This window comes from Oncorhynchus masou, chromosome 2 (assembly GCF_036934945.1).
Source record: "Oncorhynchus masou masou isolate Uvic2021 chromosome 2, UVic_Omas_1.1, whole genome shotgun sequence".
NCBI classification, from domain to species: domain Eukaryota; kingdom Metazoa; phylum Chordata; class Actinopteri; order Salmoniformes; family Salmonidae; genus Oncorhynchus; species Oncorhynchus masou.
The window spans coordinates 34,910,348-34,935,405 of NC_088213.1; the positions used below are offsets into that span (position 1 = coordinate 34,910,348).

The window sequence follows — 25,058 nt, forward strand, 5'->3', positions numbered from 1 at the left end:
TACCCCTCTACGCAGACGACACCCTTCTGTGTACTTCAGGCCCTTCTTTGAACACTGTATTAACTAACTTCCAGATGAGCTTCAATGCCATACAACTCTCCTTCCGTGGCCTCCAACTGCTCTTAAATGCATGCTCTTCAACCGATCGCTGCCCACACCTGCCTGCCCGTCCATCATCACTACTCTGGACGGTTCTGACTTAGAGTATGTGGACAACTACAAATACCTAGGTGTCTGGTTAAGACTGTAAACTCTCCTTCCAGACTCACATTAACTCGCACCTCCAATCCAAAATTAAATCTATAATCAGCTTCCTATTTCGCAATAAAGCATCCTTCACTCATGCTGCCCAACATACCCTCTTCAAACGGACTATCCTACAAAATAGCCTCCAACCCTCAGACTGCATCCAATTTGCTGAGTTATCACAGTGCTATCCGTTTTGTCACCAAAGCCCCATATACTACCCACCATTGCGACCTGTATGCTCTCGTTGGCTGGCCCTCACTTCATATGCGTCACCAAACCCACTGGCTCCAGGTCATCTATAAGTCTTTGCTAGGTAAAGCCCTGCCTTATCTCAGCTCACTGGTCACCATAGCAGCACCCACCCGTAGCACACGCTCCAGCAGGTATATTTCACTGGTCACCCCGAAAGCGATTTCCTCCTTCAGCCGCCTTTCCTTCCAGTTCTCTACTGCCAATGACTGGAACGAACAGCAAACATCTCTGAAGCTGGAGACCCATATCTCTCTCACTAGCTTTAAGCACCAGCTGTCAGAGCAGCTCATAGATCACTCCACCTGTACACAGCCCACATGTAATTAGCCCATCCAACTAACTCATCCCCATACTGTTATCTATTTATTTATTTTGCTCCTTTCCACCCCAGTATCTCTACTTGCAGTCATCTTCTGCACATCTATCACTCGTGTTTAATTGCTATATTGTAATTATTTTGCCACAATGGCCTATTTATTACCTTACCTCCGTTATCCTACCTTATTTGCACCTACTGTATATAGACTTCTCCTATTGTATTATTGACTGTAGGTTTGTTTATTCCATTTGTAACTCTGTTGTTGTTTGTGTTGCACTGCTTTGCTTTATCTTGGCCAGGTTGCAGTTGTAAATGAGAACTTTTTCTCTACTAGCCTACCTGGTGAAATAAAATAGTTTCCCCTTGTGCATTTTACCACTAACCCTATGGTCTCATGAGTCTTCTCAAGATACCCTCTGTAGATAGACCAAGTACCCCCCAGGGGTCCTAGTACCCCTGGTTGGGAACCACTGGGAAAAGCTACAACCATATGCGAATAGGAAGAGAAAAAACCCAGAGTGTATGCATTTGTTTTGTATTTTATTAAGATCCACATTAGCTATTACCAAGGCAGCAGCCTGGATCCAAAAAAGAGAATTGACGTTTTTAATGTTATATGAAGAATTCCCAATAAATTATAAAATAGAATGAGGAGTCTGTAAGCTTTTAAATTATATAAATCTCAACCGTTTATCCTTTCCATTGATTAAGATGTGGATGAATACCTGCCATGTCATTATTTTGTTCAATAGAGATGAATTTGCCTTAATCATTGTGTACTAATATTATATAAAGGCCTAATTAAATGGGTGCTAATTCATCACCTACTGTTAGTAGCCATGTATTAATCTACAATGCGCATTTTCGCACGTTCTCCATTTCATAGTCATATCAGGTATCTTGGTTTGTAAAACAGGGCTTTGATCTCAATGATCGTTGAGAAATAGAACGTATACCTACAGAAGGCTAAAACGCTCCTTTAATATGGACAACTGGTTGCATCCAAGGTCATTTTTATCCCTGCAATTTCATGTTGAAATGTTATACATCACGAGGGGCACACGAGGGAGGGAGAGCGTGTGAGAGGCTCGCTCATTACAGCAGCCAACCCCAACGTAACGACCGGCAAGCACAGCGACAGGATAGACACTTTTATTACAGGAATCACGAGTATAATGCGCACTTTACTCTTTGACAAATTCATGGGTTTATCCGCCCCAAAATTAGGACGTTTTGTAGGGATGGGTTAAAACACTTATAATATTGTCCAATATATGTTACTGTATATCAATACTTTTGCCTTAACTTTGACTTCGCTCGGGAGCGTCAGCTAGCCCTGTCAGCTGTACCTGCGCCTATAGCTTTTTCTTCTTCTTTTTGAATAGTGAGCCAACCTGTTTTCAGCACTTTTATTTCCATGACTGATCTAAACACGTTTTCTCATGGCTCTCTCTTGTCCCTCTGCAGCAGACATATAGTGAGTGAGCAATATGTTTGGAACCTTAAATCGCAGTCAAATCACAGTATTGAATCGCAATACATATAGAACCATGAGAATCGCAATACATATTATATCGGCACCTATCATGATTTATATTGTATCGTGAGTTCCGTGGCAAGTCCCAGCCCTAATGTTTTGATTTTGTGGTGACCAGGTAGAATGTGCAACTTGCATCAGTGTGACCAATTCCATTTTTATTTTATTTTACTCACACAACCAAAGGGTCCCAGTCTGAAGCCCTGCATATTGGAAATTGAAGGACCAAGTGCCGGTCAGGTGTCCCCCACTGGGTTAATAAGGGGAATCTGATTCCTGTCAAAGTAGCAGCACTCTACATCCTGAGGTCTACATCGTAGTACAACTTTGCATTTGTTGTACTGTTCCAATGTTCATGAGGTCTTACCTGGAAAGCCCTTGTCAGTATGTTTAACCATATCCTAGTAGCCTGATGGATATCATTTGTTGTACTGTTCCAATGTTCATGAGGTCTTACCTGGAAAGCCCTTGTCAGTATGTTTAACCATATCCTAGTAGCCTGATGGATATCATTTGTTGTACTGTTCCAATGTTCATGAGGTCTTACCTGGAAAGCCCTTGTCAGTATGTTTAACCATATCCTAGTAGCCTGATGGATATCATTTGAATGAACATTGCTGTAAGTACAGCGACGTCTTGTCATGGAAATAAAACATAGACACATGTCTAAGATCAAACTATCTGATGTTCTCTGTTTGGTCTCTGGTTCAAGTCTTGGCTGAAGATGTACTTTTCAGTGGAGAATTTGCACAGGACCAAGTGGATATGTCATTCTAAAATGGTGAGAGACTCCTTAAATATTAAGCAAAAAGTTTAGATCCCCCCCCCTATTTTTTACATTTATTTTATTGAATTTTTTTGTCTGGTCACTTTCATGTGTGTAGGTCAACTATTTTTTTTATTAATTTTTTTTTATTAAAATGTTCTGCATTTTAATGGCAGATTTTGTGCTCGCAATGGATTGGTATAACTTCTTAGAATTTCCATTTGACTATTTGCATAGCCTAATCCATAGGGGCGATGTTTAGTTTGCCTGATAGACCCCCTACAAACCTATGTGCAGACTTGCCTACCTTCCTCCTTTCCCACCTGTCTGCATGGGGAGTTAATGAATTATGATGCAGGTTCTGCTTCCAGCTGACACTCATTGCCACTTGTTTGCCTCAATACTATAAACAGATTGATAGAAAGGTTGACGCTCTTATCCAGAGCCCAAAACAGTTCTGGACGTTTTTAGTGTTTTGTTTTTATTAGATGTGACTGTACCCCCCCCCCCCCCGCAATGATTACCAGGCCTCGTGCTGCTTGATATAATCTGCCCCCTGAGTTTAAATCAAAGCGGAATTCATTGTGTACATAAGAGCAGAATGAATCTGGTCATGACTGTAAAACAACATTTGTGACACATTCTTTGAAGTCCCCAATGGCAAAACCGTTTTAATCTTCCTCTGCTTGTTTTTATTTTAACAAAACTGTGTACATATGAAACAAAAGATTCCTCCTTTGGGGCCTGACTTCCTCTAATGAAGGAATTTGACCAGACTTGACCAGTAAACATTTGTTTCATTTCTCTTGTCTCCCCCCAAATCCCTGTTGTAATGTGGAATGTGGCACGTACTTCCGGGAAGGATGCTGGAGCTATTCAACCTGTGTGTACTGTTGGTGCGGGTGGGCAGTGGATGGGACAGTGACTAAGGTTCGCGCTAGTGGAGTGATCTTGACTGGGGGGACCGGCGTCTCTGGTTGTTATTGTTTCATGGTGTCAGGGTCTGAAACAGCATGCTTAGACAATCTGGGTCAGACTAGGACGCTTGCCACGTCACAGTATTGCTGTCTCCTCCTGGCCAGTCCAGAGACCCAGGGGGAGGTGCTGGGCTGGCTGGTTGTATCACCAGGCTGTGTGACCAAAGCTGACATGTCGCACTGCACGTCGTTCCTGTATGTTTGTAAAACTAAATACAACAGTGCATTCCACATACAGGATGTCGTCCAAGTCGGGGATAATAGAATCGTGTTTGTCAGGAAGATCTTCATGAGTAATCAATGCTTTGGCTGCCAGCGAAACAGAAAATCCCCAGGAAACAGCACTGGCAGTGGGCTGGAGTACATGGCAGCCTTGTCCATGATGAAAACCACAGTGAGCTCATCAGGAAATGTGAATACTCATGATACATGGAGCTAATATGTTGTGCTCCCAGAATAAGCTAATATCCTTATTCTGGGAGCACATAGTTATGTTACACAGTTTGGCAGAACTAACCCCTCTGTTGAAGTAATTATAATCACTCTTTTGCGCGCGCGCACGCACCAAAAATCACTGTTATTTCCTTGTTTTCCATAAAACGGAAATATACTCACAAGGACTTCATTCCAGCTCCAATGAATCAAAACAAGCCATTGAGCTGTGAGACCGTCCACTGTCCACCTCTCGGTCCGCCCTGGAACTGTAAAATGCGTGGATAGGAGCCAGGAGGGGAGCCAGCCGCAGCTTTTGGCACAGGAGCACAGCTCAGAGGCCCCATAGCCTCCTGTGGCCTTCCCCTTCCTCACTGCCCAGCTCCATGGTGGCTCTCCCCTGCCAGCCACCACCTCTGTTTACGTGGAGCGGTGGGAATGTGCTGACTGCAAGACCAAAATGCCTGCGGACATACCTGAGATTCCTCTCGCAGTGCTAAGAGATGTCTTAATTTGTCTGGAATGTCTGTTCTCATGACATGACCCACCTGTAAATCACGGTGTCTTGTCCCACACCTTCTCTCTGCCTCCACTCTGTATGAGAGGTCCACGGGTGAAACCACGACACCCAGACATTTTACTCAAACCATTCCCCTTGTCACAAGAGCTTCTTCGCAGAGACCATTGTTGGGTGAAGTTCACCAGTGGCACTGCAGAGGAGACCTATGTTTCACATTCGCCAGCCCAGTTTTGGGGCTCCCTGTTGTCATAGCAGAAGCAGTCCACACTGACCTCGTGATTGAGGGCAGGGCAGGAGACATATTCGAGCTGGATTGATCCTGAGGATAGACCAAGGCCGATTAATGACAACTGCTTTAGCATGAGGTGCTAACCCCAGCTCTTGTGCCTAACCAGCTAACAGTGCTATATGATAGACAGCTATAAATGCTGTATTGTTGACTTATCTGAATGGCTGTGTTTAAGAGCAGCATGTCATGACAGTCCTGTATTGCCATTAAAATGAAGTATGAAACGGCACCCGTCCTTGACCCTGTCTGTGAGGCCATGTCTTTCTCCAATACCAGGTCATTGACCTCCCACAGCCCTCATCCTGTGTGGCGGGCAGAGTGCAGTACCATGGACCCAGAGCCCTGGATAGGCAGTCAGCTGGAAAACTAAAGGCCAGTGTCCCCTGTGTAATGCACTGCCATTGTCTTGGTGTGTTTTTCCAGTTGCACGTTTCACACTATCAGGGATATAGCATAACACACAGACTGTCTTCCTGGTCTAGAGTGGTACAACAACAGTAGAAAGTGCTACTGGTCCGCGTGAGGGGTGTATAACTCTGTGAGCCAGTCATATGAAGTTTGGGGGGCCTCACTGTTTTTTCAGGTGAAAAACAAAAGCGGAGATCTAAAAACAGGCAGAAGAAAGGCCACGGTTGGAGGGTGACTTAGTGACAGCGATGGGGAGAGAGGAGTGGGCCTGGGCCCGGCAGGAAGCACCTGTCCCTGGGACATTATCACAGGGCTCCCAGGCAGGGGCTCCACAGGCTGACGCATAAGCACATTGTGTTTCTCTACAGTCCAGGACAAAGCTGTTTACCCTCTGCTGTACCCTCATCAAACACACTGTACTCTTCAAATGGGCCGACCTGTTGTTTTTGTATTTGCTTTGCTTCGCACAACTGCATAGAATACGGTTTTCCTTACTGTAAACAGCACTGCACAAACTAATAACTATATAATGATGAGTAAATTCTTCAAGTGCAGTAATGCTCTTGAAAGTTAACTATACGTGTCATGAATGTGTAACTCAGTGTGTTAATTACTATGTTACAAACCAATGAATGGGGGCCTCACAGGTCAGAGAGCAGGGTACAGCGCTCCACCTGTAGGCCACCGTCATCTACGGGGTGTGTGTGTGTGTGGGAGAGTGTGTGAGGATGCAGCATAACAATAGAGGTAGAGTAATGTCAGGTTTGGATTATGATGGCAAAGCCAGGCCCTGCTCTTATCCCGCCAGCGGCGGGTTTTCAGCACTGAAGAGCATCCGTCCCTGCGTTTAAGACCGAGTCTTCTCTGAATTTACACTCCATCCGCTTGTCACATGTTGGAAATGCATGTCGTCCCACCCTTGGACCCAAGGAACACGTTTGAAAGATCTTTATTAACCCACTTAGCCTACTTTTTCTGAAATGAAACTCTAATAAAGTTCATATCTGGTCACCAACATTCACCCCTTGGTTTGGGACACCCTTGAGTGTAGTGAATAGCATGTGAGTGCTCAAGGCTGGGTTTGAGAGGTTGCAGTGATTTGGAGCAGAATTAAGCTGAAATTAAACTGACAGTAGATTGGTTTAAGAGAAGGAATGCCTAATCCTTTTTCTATTTGCGTTTTAATGCATCTCAGATTGAAATAAGTTGCATGTGGTGAACCAGCCGTATGTTTTTAATTTATTGTGTTTTAAAATAAATCCAAAGTATTTACCCCCAAGTGAAGAAATCTTCCCAGGAGACTTTGAATGTGAGGAACTCTGCAGAGCTGTCTGTATTTTCATATTATTCTAGCACAACAAATTACATTTTGCCCCCCCCCATACACTTTTAGAAATGATCGAAATATGGACCCTGAAATTCTCCACGTTGTTTGCGTTGCAGTTTTAGACATCGACTTCCTAGCTTATTACTCTCTTCCCCCATCTTCCTGGCCTAAGCTGTCTGTTGAATTATTGCTGTCCTTTATGACCAGCTAAAAATATCCATCTCTAAAATGAACCATATGTTCCGGGTTGCATAACAGATCACAGAGAACCACAGAGCTGTGGGGACCGAGGGAAATAAGGATGGATGTGCGATGCCAGTTGTGGGCAGTCGCTTGCAGTGTGATGGAGCTCTCCAGTCAGACCAGTTGGCCTACAGTACATCACAGGGCTGCCTGCGCTCTACTTTCCACTTTGCACTCTGGTACCTGTGGTTTGAAGCTGGCTAGCTTTGTTTTGTTGTTTGTGTCACTCTGACCCTGAAGATGTTCTCAGCAAGTGTTGTCTGTGTGCCTCCTGTTTGCTGGGCTTCCTCCTGGCCTCCTATGAATATAGCCTCCATCTCAGCTCAAGACTTCCTACCATGTGGCTGCTCTGTGTGGCCCCGGCTGCTGGGGAAACTCAAATAGCCCTGGCACATGTTTGGAGTTCAGCTCTGTCCACTGTCCTGTCCATCCTCCAGAGTTGATAAAGCAGCAGATGTCTAGGCCAGCCAGGTTGCAGCCCGGTAATGACCCGCTCACCCCCTGCCAACCCCGCCACCTCAGACACCACTTTCCTGCAAGTCATTGTCTTGTCTTCCTGAGAAACAGGCCCTTGAAGTGAAGCGGAAAGAGAGAGAGGAGGATAAGATGGACCTCGAAAATGGAGAGGGAGGGAGCAAGGGTGGGGAGCGTACACAACACAACACATCTGTTGTCGTGTTTTTGTCCTGACCACAAAGTCTTGGCAATCACTTTGCTTTCAGACTGTCAGCACTTCACTGGCATCGGTTGGATGCACTTTGTTTTGGAGACATTGTTTTGTGTTTATGCAGCATTGCGGTATTACTGTTACTACGTTTGAGTAGGCACGTCTGAATGGGATGTTGTCCTTCATTACAAATACCTTGTTGCCTTGCAACCTTTCCACTGTACATGATTCACCTACCTAGTCAGCCACTCTTTCTGGATAATAGAACTTAATGTGTTCGGTCAACAAAGTCTCCTCAAAGGCTTTAATTCAGACAAAGTCTGATCTCAATAGCTGTTGCTCTTGTGTAGTATTCTCATTCATCAGAACCGACCAGATAAACCCGGGTTAAATCGAATGCGGCATACTGTAGAGAGAATGTTGTGTTGGAGAGATTCCATCCTGGGAATGCTCTTCATTCCTGTCGGAGGAGTTGGGAAAGTGTTTTCCCATCAACGTGTCCTTTTTCCAGTTCCAGACTTCCTTCTCTTTCACCCAGCTCAGTCTTGCATCACATTTGTTAATGCTCAGAAGGGAGGAGACGTCTACATTTTATTACCATACAGAGGAACTGAAGGGTGCGTTTGATGTTTGTTTGTTTGGTTATGTCATTTTGGAGCTGATCAATTTAGGAAATCAAACTATGAAACCAGTAATTTTTAAAATCTGAATTTGTGGTGTGGCGATGTACCATTTCATACCATGTCATAAGCCTATATTAACTCCATTCCCCATTTTTCAACTGGAGGACACCGGTAAATGGTTGCATCAGATTTCTTTCTAGGGTTGTCTTGTAAAGACTGCCCAGTGTGTGTGTCTCTGACTGACGGTCTGGAGTTTCAGCCCCCGTGCCCACAGCATAGCTGTTTGTTTGTCCCCTGGGCAGTTATTACAGCGGCATACAGTACATTTTCACAGTATTAGAATACAGCTCTGACCACAAACTAGGCTTCAGTTCAGTGGGACTGTTCCCCATGCTTTTCTGTGCCGATTCTTAGCAGGTCAAGTTGCAGATCTAGTGTCGCTATCTGAAAGGGTGGACTAGGGAGGAGCCACGCCACACAGAGCCACATGATGCAGAGAGCTCAGTCGGTGGCAGGGCAACAATGTGCAAAAGGACAAAGATCCCAGAGTCGGTTAGCCAATGAGTTCCATTGTCACTTGACTGTGGTCTAATTTGAGACCAGGGACTGTCCTCGCCGTGACTCAGCGTGTGTGTACGTGTGTGTCTCTGTTCACCATGCATATATATGGGCTACGTGGGTGTGTAAGTGTAGTCGTGTACGTTTACACCATGCGTATGTGTTTATTCTTACACTGTATGTTTCTTGACAAGCCATGCACCTGTTGCACTGCAGTGAACATATTTTGCTTGATCTCTACAAACAGTCTGCTGGTACTGTGTGTGTCAGTCACAGCTGGCGGCAGGCAGGGGCTCCCTGGAGCTGCTACCTGGAGTGGTGCCTAGAATCACTGCTCTGCTCCCTCTCTCTGTGTGTGTGTGTGTGTGTGTGTGTGTGTGTCTGGCAGATAGGCCCTCACACAGCAGGAGAGACAACACGTTCAGGGCATGCTTGGATGCACTTCCTACTATGGGATGATTGACAGTAGAGTAAGTTTTCAGCTCCTTTCAGTTTGACAGACAGCTACTGGTCCTCGGACTTATTTTTGTTGTGTCTCTCATGCAAGTCATCCTCCTCCCTGTCCTCTGGTTAATATAATAATAGAATGTAATTTACAGTGCCATTAAGCAGGTGCTTTTATTCAAAGCGACTTAGTCATGCATGCATACTTTTTACCTATGGTTGGTCCCGGGAATCGAACCCACTACTTCTCATCTACTCTGCTTTTTCTTCAATTTCCCCCTTCTCCTCATTCCACATCTCTCCACCCGTATGACTGGTGCTGATATTAGTGTATCAGGTTAGCATCTCCGGTGTTGTGACTAAAGTCCCTGTCAGTCAACTCTTACTCAGTCGGTTGTTCTCTATTCAAACTTCTTAGTAAGTCTAGCTACTTGAGTCTAAGCTAATATTTGCAGAGAGAGAAATCCTTCAAAACATGATTGCTTTCCAGTCAGTCACTGGCACGTGAAGAGGGATAGGATATCTTCATTGGTGTTAGTTAGTAGACTGTCTGGCTGTTATTCAGCCTACCTAAGGCACCGGGCACGTGGAGGGGGAGGTAGAAGTAAACTGTGGACCCAATGAAGTGTCTTTGAACCCAGTCCAGAGCCTCTGCTCAGACCTCCGTGGTAGCGTGAGCATAACAACTTTGCAGAAGATGGCCATTGGTATTGTTTAAGCAAAACAAGACCCCCTTCCTCCTCCACACACACACACACACACACACACACACACACACACACACACACACACACACACACACACACACACACACACACACACACACACAGTCCTCTGCTTCCATCCCCCATTTCAGCGTATCTCTGCTTATCTCCCAAGGTATGCGGTCCGAAAGCTGTTTATCTCCTTTCCGACAGTGATTAATGACATATACTTAGAATATTTTGGGATGTGTTCACAGTTATCTGCAATTGTCCTTGGGTCCTGTCTGGGCCCTGGCCCAGTATGTATGACACCCCCCCCACAATGCAGCTTTTCCAGATTTCCTCCTGTCAATTGTGTCTGTTGGTGGAAGGTGGCATCCTGGTTCAAGCCCCCGGGCGTTAAGCACAGCTCCCTCTCTCTCTTTCTCTCTCTTCCTCTCTCTCTCATCCTGTCTTACACCACCCACCCACCTTCTCTTTTAATTTGATTTTCTCTCCGTCCATCCATCTATCCATCCTCTCTTCCCCCCCCTGCTCCTCTCTCCTCTCCCTCCGTCAGTCCAATGTTCTCCCAGTGAAACGCCTGAGGAGCAGTCTAAATACTGTCCCACAGCCAGGCCAGCTCGGCCTCCAGCACAAACACACAAGATTTACTCACTCTGGCTGCCTGCCTGCCTCTCACATGCTGCTCTCGACACACCATCATCCTCATCATTTCTCTGTTTTCCTCTTAGGTCTGTATGGTTTTTGTCCTCACACCTCTTTTCTATCCCTCTGCACTGCTCTTCTTTCAATCTTCCCATATCCCCCACCCCCTCTGTCCCCTCTCCCTTTCTCTTGCTCACCAGTACTTCATGTTCCCATTAGGTTACATATATTGTCTGCTGTGTCATTTCTAATGTTTATAAATCAAGTTGAGATGGTTCAGTAGTGGAGTAAAAGTTAAAACAACATGATCCCGAACTGATATGTTTTATCCCAGAAAAAGGAAGAAGTGGTGCATTTTTTTATGACATGGGGTTTTATGTCAATTAGTCATTATCTTGTTTATGTTTTAATGATAACATGGGATTTCCTGCTTGAACAACCAGAGTTGGCTTAAGTATCCACTATTACATTCTTCATGTTAATCCCAGTGTTATCCAATACAATCCTACTTTTGTCATGTTCACCTTATCCTAAACGTTTTTATGCTTATCCAACTGAGTACATCGCAGCCTACTGTTTCACAGTAAAAGTCAGTACTTTTGGTTTCAGTACCTTTTTGTCATACTTTTCTTTCTGCCTAGAACCAGACTGATATCAAACCCCTCTGACGAGCAGTGAGGAACTTGAACCAGAGCCATTTCCCTCTCTGTGGTGAGAGTATTCAGCAGTAGCACTAATGCACTGAAACAGGACATCCTGTGCATCCTCTCCACAATGGCGTCAATGGCCCCCTAACTAACGTAATATCTTCCTATTCACACTGACGGGTTACCAGCAGCGGCTCTCCTGGGGACACCGGCTAGAATACGGCCTCCGCTCTCAACACAACAACACTGGCTTCCAGGAACCACTCTGGAAAAGCCACTGGGTGTCTTGTACTCTGCCTGTGCCCATTTCATCTGCACCTGAGGGCAGACTGTGTTCCTGTTTAGAGTTCCAGTACAGGTGCTCATGTATGTGTGTTATACTTTGTGTTTTTTCCAGTTCTGCCAGCCAGGAGGATGGAGGCTGTCCCGAGAGAGGAAAGCTCCCACCTTCTTCACGGTGGTGTTGACGGACATCGACTCAGATAGACACTACTGCTCCTGCCTCACCTTCTACGAGGCAGAGGTCAACCTGCAGGTGAGATGGCCTGTTGTCCCCCTCAACCCCAACCCCCCTACATGCATATCTTAGTGTTATAGCCAAAGCCACTTACAAGGGCATTATGTAAAATATTATAGCAAATCGAATGTATATCTCTTACAGCTTACCCATAGTTGCCCTATTCAAAGCAATCTGTGATACCGTGCCTTGCAAAGGTATTCATCTCCATTGGTATTTTTTGTATTTTGTGGTATTACAACCTGTAATTTAAATGGATTTTTATTTGGATTTCATGTACTGGACATACACAAAATAGTCCAATTCGGTGAAGTGAAATGAAAAAAATAAATAAAAAACTGAAAAGTGGTGTGTGAATATGTATTCACCCCCTTTGCTATGAAGCCCCTAAATAAGATCTGGTGCAACCAATCACCTTCAGAAGTCACATAATTAGTTACATAAAGTCCACCTGTGTGCAATCTAAGTGTCACATAATCGGTCACATGAGCTCAGTATATATACACCTGTTCTGAAAGGCCCCAGAGTCTGCAACACCACTAAGCAAGGGGTACCACCAAGGAAGCGGCACCATGAAGACCAAGGTCATCCAAACAGGTCATAGACAAAGTTGTGGACAAGTACAGATCAGGGTTGGGTTATAAAAAAATATCTGAAACTTTGAACATCCCACGGAGCACCATTAAATCCATTCTTAAAAAAAAATTCAGAATATGGCACCACAACAAACCTGCCAAGAGAGGGCCGCCCACCTAAACTCACGGACAAGGCAAGGAGGGCATTAATCAGAGAGGAAACAAAGTGACCAAAGATAATCCGATCTCCGCTGTGGAGCTCCTTCAGGGTTATCTGTCCATAGGACCACTTTAAGCCGTATACTCCACAGAGCTGGACTTTATGGAAGAGTGGCCAGAAAAAAGCCATTGCTTAAAGAAAAAAATAAGCAAACACGTTTGGTGTTCGCCAAAAGGAAGAGGGTACTCTAGTCAGATGAGACTAAAATTTAGCTTTTTGGCCATCAAGGAAAACGCTTTGTCTGGCGCACACCCAACACCTCGCATCACCCCGAGAACACCATCTCCAGTGAAACATGGTGGTGACAGCATTATGCTGTGGGGATGTTTTTCATCAGCTGGGAAACTGGTCAGAATTGAAGGAATGATGGATGGCGCTAAATACAGGGAAATTCTTGAGGGAAACCTGTTTCGGTCATCCAGAGATTTGAGACTGGGACAGAGGTTCACCTTCCAGCAGGACAATGACACTTAGCATACTGCTAAAGCAAAACTCGAATGGTTTAAGGGGAAACATTGACATGTCTTTGAATGGCCTTGTTAAAGCCCAGACCTCAATCCAATTGAGAATCTGTGGCATGTTGTGTAAATCAAATTGATACAACCCCCCCAAAAAAATCGATTTTAATTCCAGGTTGTAAGGCAACAAAATAGGGAAAATGCCAAGGGGTGTGAATACTTTCGCAAGCCACTGTACGTATGGTTTGACATTTGGTGTTTTTTCATGCCTTTTAAACTCTTACACACATGCTGAATAGGACTACGTCCTGCAGGTCCTGTTTAGGATCTGGGTCATAAGGTCAAAATAAGTGAACCACGGTATAGTAGATAGTGCCTACTGCCTCGGCTGGCAGCATGATGCTTCTCTTGATAAGCAGTTAATTTATTTATCATTTCCAGCTCCTCTCTCTCTCTGGATGAATACTTGATTCCGAGCATCCAGCAGGGGCTATTTGTTAATTCTTGGGATTTTGTTATATTTTTCATTGTGTTGTAATTGTTTTGTTTTTGACATGTTTTCTTGCATGGCACATTTTTGTACTATTAGGAATGTGTCACGGCATGATGTGTTCCAGAACCCACTAAAGTGGAAAAATAACAGCATTCCGGATGAATTGCGATGAATTGAACAACACTTCACATACTGAAGGGTTTTAGTGTGATGCGACAAAAGACGTATCCAATGAGCTGACATCTCATCCCCTCTAGCACTGGCTCTTGGATGCACCCATCCTCATATGAATTCAGTTCTGTCTTTGATGTTTTCTCTTCCGCACAAGTTCACAAACCCCTGAAATAAACTATTGGAACGACCGCAATCCTCTCAAGGTTTGTCCTGATACATTACACAGAATGCCTGGCTGGATGTCTAATTGTGTTTAAGAATATGACTCATTACAATGGCCCGATATCACCCTCCAGACGGTCTCTGAAGTGCTGCATTTTGTCACAAGAACAGGACATGTCCCCTGCCTCTTATAAAACACATGACAACCATGGCCATTAGTCACATTCTTCGAAAATTTGACATTCTTCGAAAGGCCCCATTCTTCTGACCGTTAGTCATGTTTATTCAAGGAGTCTTCTGAAAAAGGGAATTGAAATCTGATCATATCCTCTTACGTAAATTCCGGTGGAATTCTAACCTTTATTATTACACAGTGTACTATATGAATCAGACCAATTTACACAAACATCTCTTGTTGTGCCTGGATGCAGAACCACTGATTTTCCATGTGGGTTTCAAACAAAGCCTTGGCCTGACAAGGTATAAACCACCACATCCTTCATTAAATACGTGGGATAACGGCTAGGTTAGCTGTGACTGGGTCTCTAACCGGGCCTGGTCTATGCCTGGGCTGGATGGTCACGTAACCAACCCTGCAATAGTCTGACTAATTCCCCTGTCAGGCGCTGTTCGGTGATGTCCTGCAGCTGTCCACTCTGCTCACGCCCCCACCCCCCCGGAGGACTCTGGACCCTCTCCTCCGTGTCCAGACTTTAATCATCCCTTATTTGTTTTCTGTCCTCCTCACACGCCGGCCGGTCTACTGAGGGAGAAGAGACGAAGGCCACCCATAACGATCAGTGCAGTGTCATCGCAGACTTTAATACAGGATCATTAAAGGTCTTGATTACAGGGCTAAATGTGGCTGGTCACCTCACTGCCTCTTCATCATGGCCCCACCTCTCTGTTTTGGTTTGATATCTTTCCAGGAACTCTTCCCAGACCCCTTTTGTTCACTTGGTAATGGCTCAGATAAGGATAAGAGGATCACACACTGGACAGATGTGGGGCTGGTTTCTCACTGTGTAGGTGACTGTTGCTGTATCTTATGGTTTAGGGACCAGCTTGATATAGTATACCATCCACTGCAAAGGTTTGCACCAGAGCCAGGACCCATGTTCTCAATATTCACATTTACACTGTTAACAAGGTTAGCAAGATGCTAAAGTTGTTTGAGGTAGTGTTGCACAGTATACCGGTATCACGGTAATACCACAGTACCAAAACATCATGATGCCAACATTTTAGAATACCGTACTACCGTTTCATATGATGCTACAAAAATTATCAAATGTTTATGAAGTCAGTTTTGTTTAGACATTCAGTTAAATTAACGAATGCTATTCTCTTGTATGCGCAGGTGCAATAATGTCCACTTCACGTTCATGCGCACATCACCTGTGGCAGCTATAATCGGCCAGCCACATCCCCTTCCAGCCATCACTCACCTGCTTCTCTCCTCTCCGTCCGCTCTTCCTGCTCATCTATTCCTCCGTCTGTTTAAACAAATATCATTTAGCTTTGATGGCGAGGGGGGATGCAGACCCGGATCAGTCTGCTGTTGTTACAGTAGCGAAGAGCACAGGCCAGTCTGATAGGCTTTGAAAGGCCACTGTCACGCAGCAGGAACAGAGAGTAGAAACGGCTTTGTAACAGTCGTGTTTGCAGTTTTACAGCAAAGAAAGCAGCTCTTACCGGACCAGCCTTTTTTCCTTCCTGCACTATTTTGCGCTCATTTCATTCTAATTTCACAAACCATATCGCGGGCCGTTTTAAACTAATCCCAGGCCGCTAACTATTGTTTTGATAACAATGTTCTTCAGTCCTATTACCTAGCTAGCTTAACGACCTGGTAACTTGACAGTAGGTTAAGGCACATTTGATTGGCCCAGGAAGAAAGGGTCTGCTTCAAAAGTAGGATTCATAATCTCTCTTTCTGGTGCTTTTTTATTTATTTTTAACCTTTATTTAACTAGGCCATTCTTATTTTCAATGACGGCCTAGGAACAGTGGGTTAACTGCCTGTTCAGGGGCAGAACGACAGATTTGTACCTTGTCAGCTCGGGGGTTTGAACTTGCAACCTTCCAGATATTAGTCCAACGCTCTAACCACTAGGCTACCCTGCCGCCCCATTCTGTTTTGGTGCCTGACATTTTTAAAGTGTGGAGCAATGTGTTTGAGGGAGACCGAGAGAGTAGTGTGTACATGTTTGTGGGAGAGCGAGAGTTGTGGTGTGTGTGTGTGTTTGAGGGAGAGAGAGCAGTGTGTTTGTGGGAAAGAGTGGTGTGTGTGTGTTTTATGAGGGAGACAGAGAGAGAGCAGTGTGTACATGTGTGTGGGAGAGAGAGAGAGTGGTGTGTGTTTGAGGGAGACCGAGGGAGTGTGTGTGTGTGTCTTGTCTGTTAACTGAAGAGTAAAGGTTTCATGCAGTGTTTTCCCCGTACTGCCACAATGACATGCAGATCATTATGCATGTATACTCCTTCCTCCCATTCCTCCAGCCAAATCACAGCTAGACCTTTGAAAATATGAGGAACTTAGCCATTCTATGCAGTAGACAGTGAACAGTGAGAATTTAAATTCAATATTTGTTTTATTGAGTAGAAGATGAATATCAGTGACAGGTTTTTGTGTACCACACGCATAACGTTTACAAAACGTGAAGAATTGTCGGGGGACGGGGTCGAACAGGATGCAAGGCCAATCAGATTTCTCTGTGCTGTCATGATACTTGGCCTGGTATCTTATCGTTAGTAAAATTTTGGTATCGTGACAACACTAGTTTGAGGTGCCTTGTGTTTTGTCAAATACACCTAACTTGGTTAGTACAATATTTTGGGCCTAGTCTGCAAAGCATTTTACTGAAAAGGGCACACATGGTTTTCGTAGACCCTTGTAAGCCAGCATACGTTTTTTTAAATTATTTTTTTATTTACGCGGGCATTATCATGAGCCTTACCCTGTTGTGTTTAAACCAGCGTGGCTTTATTCTGTGATTGGATTCGAGAGGCAGATATGTATTTTTGCTGATAATTGAACCAAATCCTCAGAATGCTGTAGAAATACTGTTTCCCATCTGACGGGATATTTAGATCCTGTGTCCCCTGCTTGGAGCATGCCAGAGCTCTTGTGGCATGTTTTCATTGTCTGAAGGAATATATGTGATGCTGATAGAAGGTTTAGCCAGGAACGAGCCCTGTGAGGCTGCTATGCTGCTATCTCTGTAAACTGATAGGACTGACGGCTCCTGGTATGGGACAATTGGAACCAGATTGAGACGAGACCACTGAGACTTGACCTCTGTGTCCCAGTGGAGCACTTTGGGAAGGAGTGGGGAGGTATCTTTGTTCAAATCATTCACCTTAATGACTTAGCCCATATGCTGTTAGTTTAACATGATCACTCTATTGCTATTTATAGTACATTACGCCATGTCCTTCCAACCCAAATGTCTGCATCGTATTTTGGCTAGGTTCTGAATGATTAATATCCTACAGGTAGGCCTAGGTCTATCTCCAGTGTGGTTACTGGATCAGAGGTGTCGGAGGTCGAGCAGCTTTTGCTTTAATTATTTTGGTTCTCTGTTATGGGAGAAAAACATAGTTGAAAACAGGCTTCAGGGGGTTTATTACAGCTATTTCTATACTGATTACATCTTGTGACTCGGTTTTGTAGGAAATGTCATTTGAATTTCAAACCTCCAGTTCTGGGTTTGTAGCCATAGTTTAGAATAATCTCCAAACCACAAAAGATTATTCCTCAACTCAGGGAACCAAAGTTATGACGTTGTAGTCTTTAAAATAAATACCCTAATTTGTGAAGAAACAACTGAACAGATGAGAAAGCAGTATGGGTAAAGTCCAGACTGGACGTAGCCTATTCATACTCTGTTTTTAGTGTTTTCACAACTATTTTAGTAAACCGAGTAATGTGACTTGATGCATAGTTGACTTGATTTCTTATACTCTACATCTCATGGCTGATTTATGGTTGGCCTTTTGTCAGTATGTGACTCTGGAGGGGAAATGACACTCCTCTCTTAAGCTCCTGGGTTTCGTTCAAACGGTCTCCATGAAAATGATGTTTTATGATCTATTTTTTGGGGCTTAGTAATCTTTTATGAACCCCATGGTGATTTGAAGAAAATCCTTGTTGCTCTTTCAACTCCTCAAATGTGATGAGTATCTGTTTTACTGGGTACTACACATTGGAGAGGATTTTTTACTACTCAAATCAGTATCCCATTGCAGAGGGAACACAGGATTTTGAGTTTTTTGTAACCGAAAGGTTACAAATCCCCAAGCTGACAAGGTACAAATCTGTTGTTCTGCCCCTGAACAGGTAGTTAACCCACTGTTCCTAGGCCGTCATTGAAAATAAGAATTTGTTTTTAACTGACTTGCCTAGTTAAATAAGGTCAAATTAAAAATAAATCAATCAGAATTATCGAGGAGGGGGTGGCACTTGCATGTTTCCAAACATAGGCTACAGTATGTGATGTTCTGTAGAATGTACAGTAGATAACACTAGAGCCACCCTCAGCGGGTTAGCAGGGAAGGGTTCTTTCTGTCCCTGCTCAGGCGTTTCTTTTACGCCTGCTATGTTAGGTTACACTGCACAGGGTCTTAACTCAACCCCATATCACTGTTGAACTCTCCCATTTGAATAACGTATTCTGTCTTGCTGTTTCAGGGAACAAAGACCACCGATGCAGATGAGGATGAGGAAGAGGATGGCTTGATCCAGCCCGCTCAAGTCTTTGCACCAAAAAGTCTCATTCTGGTCTCCAGGCTCGATTATCCTGAAATATTCCGGGTAACATGATAATATCTGATTTAATTTCTGACTAAAATAGGTTCCTTCCAAAATGTCAGATGACCATGCATAGTGGTCATTTCAGTTTTTGCGGGTTTATTTGCTATCTATAGTTGACCTGGCCAGGAACATTCTTGGTCCTATTCATGAGGTTCGTGACTGTTCACTTTACTTATCTTATCTAATTAGCATTGGCATGATAAACAGTAGTCAATGCACTAATTTCTGCGCTATCGATTGTCTCATGATGGTGATAGAATGCATCATGTTGGATCATGTGTGCAGAGAATGAACATATTGACTTTATAGAGTGAATTCTGCAAGTACTCAAGGACAGGATATCCAGCCAATCCCTCACTTAAGAACAGAGTGGGTCTTATCGGATCTCTCCTGTCCCTAGGCACTCCACTGGACCACTACGATATTCAACTTTGGCATTCAAATGTCTCCGACACAAATATTCTTTTAGCATTTATTTTTAGCTTTGCTCTGCCGAGGTATTTGCCATTAAACCACACGTCAGCTGAGTATTAGGAATATTACATGAAATACTATACATCTGATTGTATTAGATAACGAATTCCAACACAGTGTCTTTAATTGTCCATTTAGGCACGAAACTGTGATTGGGTGTATGTACAGTGCCTTGCAAAAGTATTCGGCCCCCTTGAACTTTGCGACCTGTTGCCACATTTCAGGCTTCAAACATAAAGATATAAAACTGTATTTTTTTGTGAAGAATCAACAACAAGTGGGACACAATCATGAAGTGGAACGACATTTATTGGATATTTTAAACTTTTAAAATTATTCAGCCCCTCTAAGTTAATACTTTGTAGCGCCACCTTTTGCTGCGATTACAGCTGTAAGTCGCTTGGGGTATGTCTCTATCAGTTTTGCACATCGAGAGACTGACATTTTTTCCCATTCCTCCTTGCAAAACAGCTCGAGCTCAGTGAGGTTGGATGAAGAGCATTTGTGAACAGCAGTTTTCAGTTCTTTCCACAGATTCTCGATTGGATTCAGGTCTGGACTTTGACTTGGCCATTCTAACACCTGGATATGTTTATTTTTGAACCATTCCATTGTAGATTTTGCTTTATGTTTTGGATCATTGTCTTGTTGGAAGACAAATCTCCATCAGGTTTTCTTCCAGAATGGTCCTGTATTTGGCTCCATCCATCTTCCCATCAATTTTAACCATCTTCCCTGTCCCTGCTGAAGAAAAGCAGGCCCAAACCATGATGCTGCCACCACCATTTTTGACAGTGGGTATGGTGTGTTCAGGGTGATGAGCTGTGTTGCTTTTACGCCAAACATAATGTTTTGCATTGTTGCCAAAAAGTTCAATTTTGGTTTCATCTGACCAGAGCACCTTCTTCCACATGTTTGGTGTGTCTCCCAGGTGGCTTGTGGCAAACTTTAAACAACACTTTTTATGGATATCTTAAAGAAATGGCTTTCTTCTTGCCACTCTTCCATAAAGGCCAGATTTGTGCAATATACGACTGATTGTTGTCCTATGGACAGAATCTCCCACCTCAGCTGTAGATCTCTGCAGTTCATCCAGAGTGATCATGGGCCTCTTGGCTGCATCTGATCAGTCTTCTCCTTGTATGAGCTAAAAGTTTAGAGGGACGGCCAGGTCTTGGTAGATTTGCAGTGGTCTGATACTCATCCATTTCAATATTATCGCTTGCACAGTGCTCCTTGGGATATTTAAAGCTTGGGAAATCTTGTTGTATCCAAATCCGGCTTTAAACTTCTTCACAACAGTATCTCGGACCTGCCTGGTGTGTTCCTTGTTCTTCATGATGCTCTCTGCGCTTCTGAGACTATCACAGTGCAGGTGCATTTATACGGAGACTTGATTACACACAGGTGGATTGTATTTATCATCATTAGTCATTTAGGTCAACATTGGATCATTCAGAGATCCTCACTGAACTTCTGGAGAGAGTTTGCTGCACTGAAAGTAAAGGGGCTGAATAATTTTGCACGCCCAATTTTTCAGTTTTTGATTTGTTAAAAAAGTTTGAAATATCCAATAAATGTCGTTCCACTTCATGATTGTGTCCCACTTGTTGTTGATTCTTCACAAAAAAAATACAGTTTTATATATTTATGTTTGAAGCCTGAAATGTGGTAAAAGGTGGCAAAGTTCAAGGGGGCCGAATACTTTCGCAAGGCACTGTATCTTGCGATACATCTGTGAGTGTGCTGATTGACCTGGTTATGTGTCTGTCTCCTCCTGACCTCCCCAGGGCTGCTTGGGCCTGATCTACACGGTGTACGTTGACAGCCTGCCGTTCCCTCTGGAGGGGCTGGTTTCCAACCTCTTCACGTGCATGGTTCCTGTGGCTGGCGGCTCTCAGGTAAACAGGCATTACTAAAGCAAACAATTCCTCAAATACCATCTCTCAACCCTTCTGGCCTGCTCTGCACAGAGGCACGAATCCACCCAAGACTAGGGGTCAGTCTGGGTTAATATTGCTGCTAGACCCACACAAGGTGCTTGGTTACCCACTGACGGCCTGATGCTTATTATAGTTTCAGTCTCCTACAAGTATAGTGTGAGTGAGGAAGGAAGTAATGTTTTTGCCCATGTGCGTTTGCTTTCCATTCAATCATGCATTCCTCATCTAGATGGTGCCATAGATTGCTGTACCACCGCTCGCAGAAATGTCCTCATAATACTATTTTATTTTTCTAGCTGCTCTTCTGATGACGTTACTTAGTGAAGCTAGGGTACAAAAAAACAGAGTAGGGGGCCTGTTTTTATATTTTCACATCTCACTAGGTTATTAAAAACCACATCTGAAGCTGTCCTACAGTATAACCAAAACCCTACACTGGTCTGTTCCCTTAAAGTCTAGACAATAGTGATCAATGTGGCTTTAAAAAACGGGACAATATTTCATCTGTGTTTGTAAAGGGGAAGGAATGTGACCCATGGTTAAGTTCACATCCTGAACCTTAGTGTAATTTGAGTGTTTTTGATGTAATTTACCAACCAACACATGTCAGTGTTCCTCCTCAAACTATCGCCGCTCCCCGCAGAGCCAAGGGCGTTCGGCTGTAGCGACACAACATGAGTTAGAAACCTCAGGAGTGGAACAAACTCATCCTTCAACAGACTGTCAAACATGAAGGAATGTCATGAATCAGGGAACAGAGTTGTTCTCTAGCAGGTTCAAACTCAGTTGAAAATAACAGAAAGGCTATGCTCCCAATTAAGACCTTCATTGACCATGTTTCAATCCACTAGGATCTTCTTCAGGTTAAAAGCCAAACTCCGTTGAACCACTATCTGTCCCCCTATCATGTTCAACATCGGTTTAGCCTTTATTAGACGTACTGATTGCGTTCATGCGAACACTGTTTCTACTGTGCGCTTACTTCTTTACCCTCAGCCACACTGGATACAGCGACGGACGCTGCTGTCCCTAATGGATTGCAGAGGCGTTGTGCTGTGCCAGTGAAATTTACGTTAACATGCAATTGAGGTTTCTCCCATTGCAGCCGGACTGATTCAAAAGGCTAATTCAGTCATGCAGCTGCGATGTCCATCGGGTTCAACAACACGTGTTTTATTCATTTTTCTGGGAGATCGTCAAAAAAACACTCACACAGTGGATCCCTTAACTGCCATTGTACTGTCATTTCTCCCTTGCGTATATGACCTTTGGCCTTGTTTTGAGTTACAGTCTTGTTCAGTTTCCTAATGATATATACATTACCATGAAAACATGTTTTGATGTCTGTTGAAAAAAAATGGCCGTCTCTGAAACTGTTGTACAGTCTTGTCTAGTTCTATGATAGACCCATCCAATGGTTTTTCATATAACCTATGACTTTTCACTTTGGTGTTTTTCCCCACAGAAATTGTTTTCCCTGGGAGCTGGCGACCGGCAGCTAATCCAAACCCCTCTGAATGACAACCTGCCTGTTACATGCAAGAGTGTGGCCCTGCTCTTCCAGCAACTTGGTATGTCACTGGGCTTCTGCTTCCTCATTACTACACTACAGTACCACCAGTCAAACCCAAACTCCATGAACTCGACTCCACTTTATGGCACCATCATGTTCTTTCCGTTATTTACAGTCTGGTCTGCATCGGGTCTACTTAGTTGGAGTACAGTAGCTCTATGCTGCTCTGCCTGTTGGTCACGTACAGTCACAGTATACACAGCTCACATTGTAATTTAGCTTATGCTTCCTGGTAACATGCTTACGTGGGTCGGCTCAAATAACCTGACAGCTGAATACGAACTGTAGTACCAAATATTAGGAACATCCCTCTTAATCATATTGTTTGCATCGTTTTCTTTGTTTATTTTAGTAAGTAGCTTAGTTGTATGACAGGTTATCCGGTATTGATCCTTGAGTGTATTAAACCGTTTTAGGTTCAACTCCAACATTAAGAGGTTTAGAGTTACTACGCTGATGATCACATGGTTATGAATAAAGCATCTGTCCAAATCACAATTTTCAACTCTCAAACTGAATAGCCACTAAGCAGTTGGGTTAGATGCTGTACAAATGAACATGTGCCAGTGCCTTCAGGAAGTATTCACACCCCTTAACCTTTTCCACATTTTTGTTGTGTTACAGCTTGAATTTAAAATTGATCAAATGTAGATTTTTTGGGTCGCTGGCCTACCTACACACAATACCCCATAATATCAAAATTGATTTTTATTTTTTTATGTTTTCAGATAAATAAAAAATGAAAAGCTGAAATGTCTTGAGTCAATATTCAACCATAATAAGTATTCAACCATAATACATTACATGGACTCACTCTGTGTGCAATAATAGTGTTTAACATGATTTCTGAATGTCTACTTCATCTCTGTACCCCACACGTACAATTATCGGTAAGGTCCCTCAGTCGAGCAGTACATTTCAAACACGGGTTCTACCACAAAGACCAGGGAGGTTTTGCAATGCTTCGCAAAGAAGGGGACCTACTGGTAGATGGGTAATAATAAAAACATTGAATATATTGAATATCCCTTTGAGCATGGTGAAGTTATTAATTACACTTTGGATGGGGTGTCAATGCACCCAGCAACTACAAAGATACAGTTGTCCTTCCTAACTCAGTTGCCGGAGAGGAAGGAAACCGTTCAGGGATTTCACCACGAGCCAAAGGTGACTTTAAAACAGTTAGAGTTGAATGGCTGTGATAGGAGAAAACAACTGAGGATTGATCAACAACGTTGTAGTTACTCCACAATACCAACCTAATTGACAAAGTGAAAAGAAGGAAGCCTGCACAGAGTAAAATATACCAAAACATATGCATCCTGTTTCCAATAAGGCACAAAAGTAATTCTGCAAAAAATGTGTCAAAGCAATTCAATTTTGTCCTGAACGCAAAGTGTTATGTTTGAGGCAATTCCAATGCAACACATTACTGAGTAACACACTCCATATTTTCAAACATGGTGGTGGCTGCATCATGTTATGGTTGTATTTGTTAAGGACTGGGGAGATTTTCACTGTAAAAAAAAATGTACGGATTGGAGCTAAGCATAGGCAAAATCCTAGAGCAAAACCTGGTTCAGTGTGCTTTCAACCAGACTTTGAGAGATGAATTAACCTAAAACACAAGGCCAACTATGCACTGGATTTGCTTACCAAGAAGACTGTGAATGTTCCCGAGTTAGTTTTGACTTAAAGCTGCTTGAAGTTGATGGCAAGACCTGAAAATGGTTGTCTAGCAATGATCAACATCAAATTTGACAGAGCTTGAAGAATTTTGAAAATAATAATAGTTAAATCCAGTTTAATCCCACTTTGTATCGTCAAAATGTGGAAAAAGTCAGGGGGTGTGAATACTTTCTCAAGGCACTGTATGTATACTCCTTTACTACGATTTGCGTTTGTCTGTTTTGCATTCTTGTACACATGACATAGCTTTGCTGTGGTTTGGTGGCTTCACGTGGTTACCTTATATTGTCCCAAATTCCTGCTCACTGCATTCGTGCATACACTGGACTCAAGTATGTGGTTCTAATACACACA

General features: G+C 43.5%; 1 protein-coding gene across 4 annotated transcripts in view; it reads left to right on the plus strand.

Annotated features, from left to right (window-relative positions):
• Nucleotides 1-25,058, plus strand: part of LOC135503713 (myotubularin-related protein 13-like) — a 155,722-nt gene that overhangs the window by 57,700 nt on the left and 72,964 nt on the right. For all 4 annotated transcript variants that reach the window (XM_064921860.1, XM_064921866.1, XM_064921871.1 and 1 more), the window contains exons 3-6: nucleotides 12,008-12,145; nucleotides 18,903-19,025; nucleotides 21,290-21,400; nucleotides 22,908-23,013. In XM_064921860.1, the coding sequence (XP_064777932.1) occupies nucleotides 12,008-12,145; nucleotides 18,903-19,025; nucleotides 21,290-21,400; nucleotides 22,908-23,013 (478 nt within the window). The remainder of the gene's footprint in view (nucleotides 1-12,007; nucleotides 12,146-18,902; nucleotides 19,026-21,289; nucleotides 21,401-22,907; nucleotides 23,014-25,058) is intronic.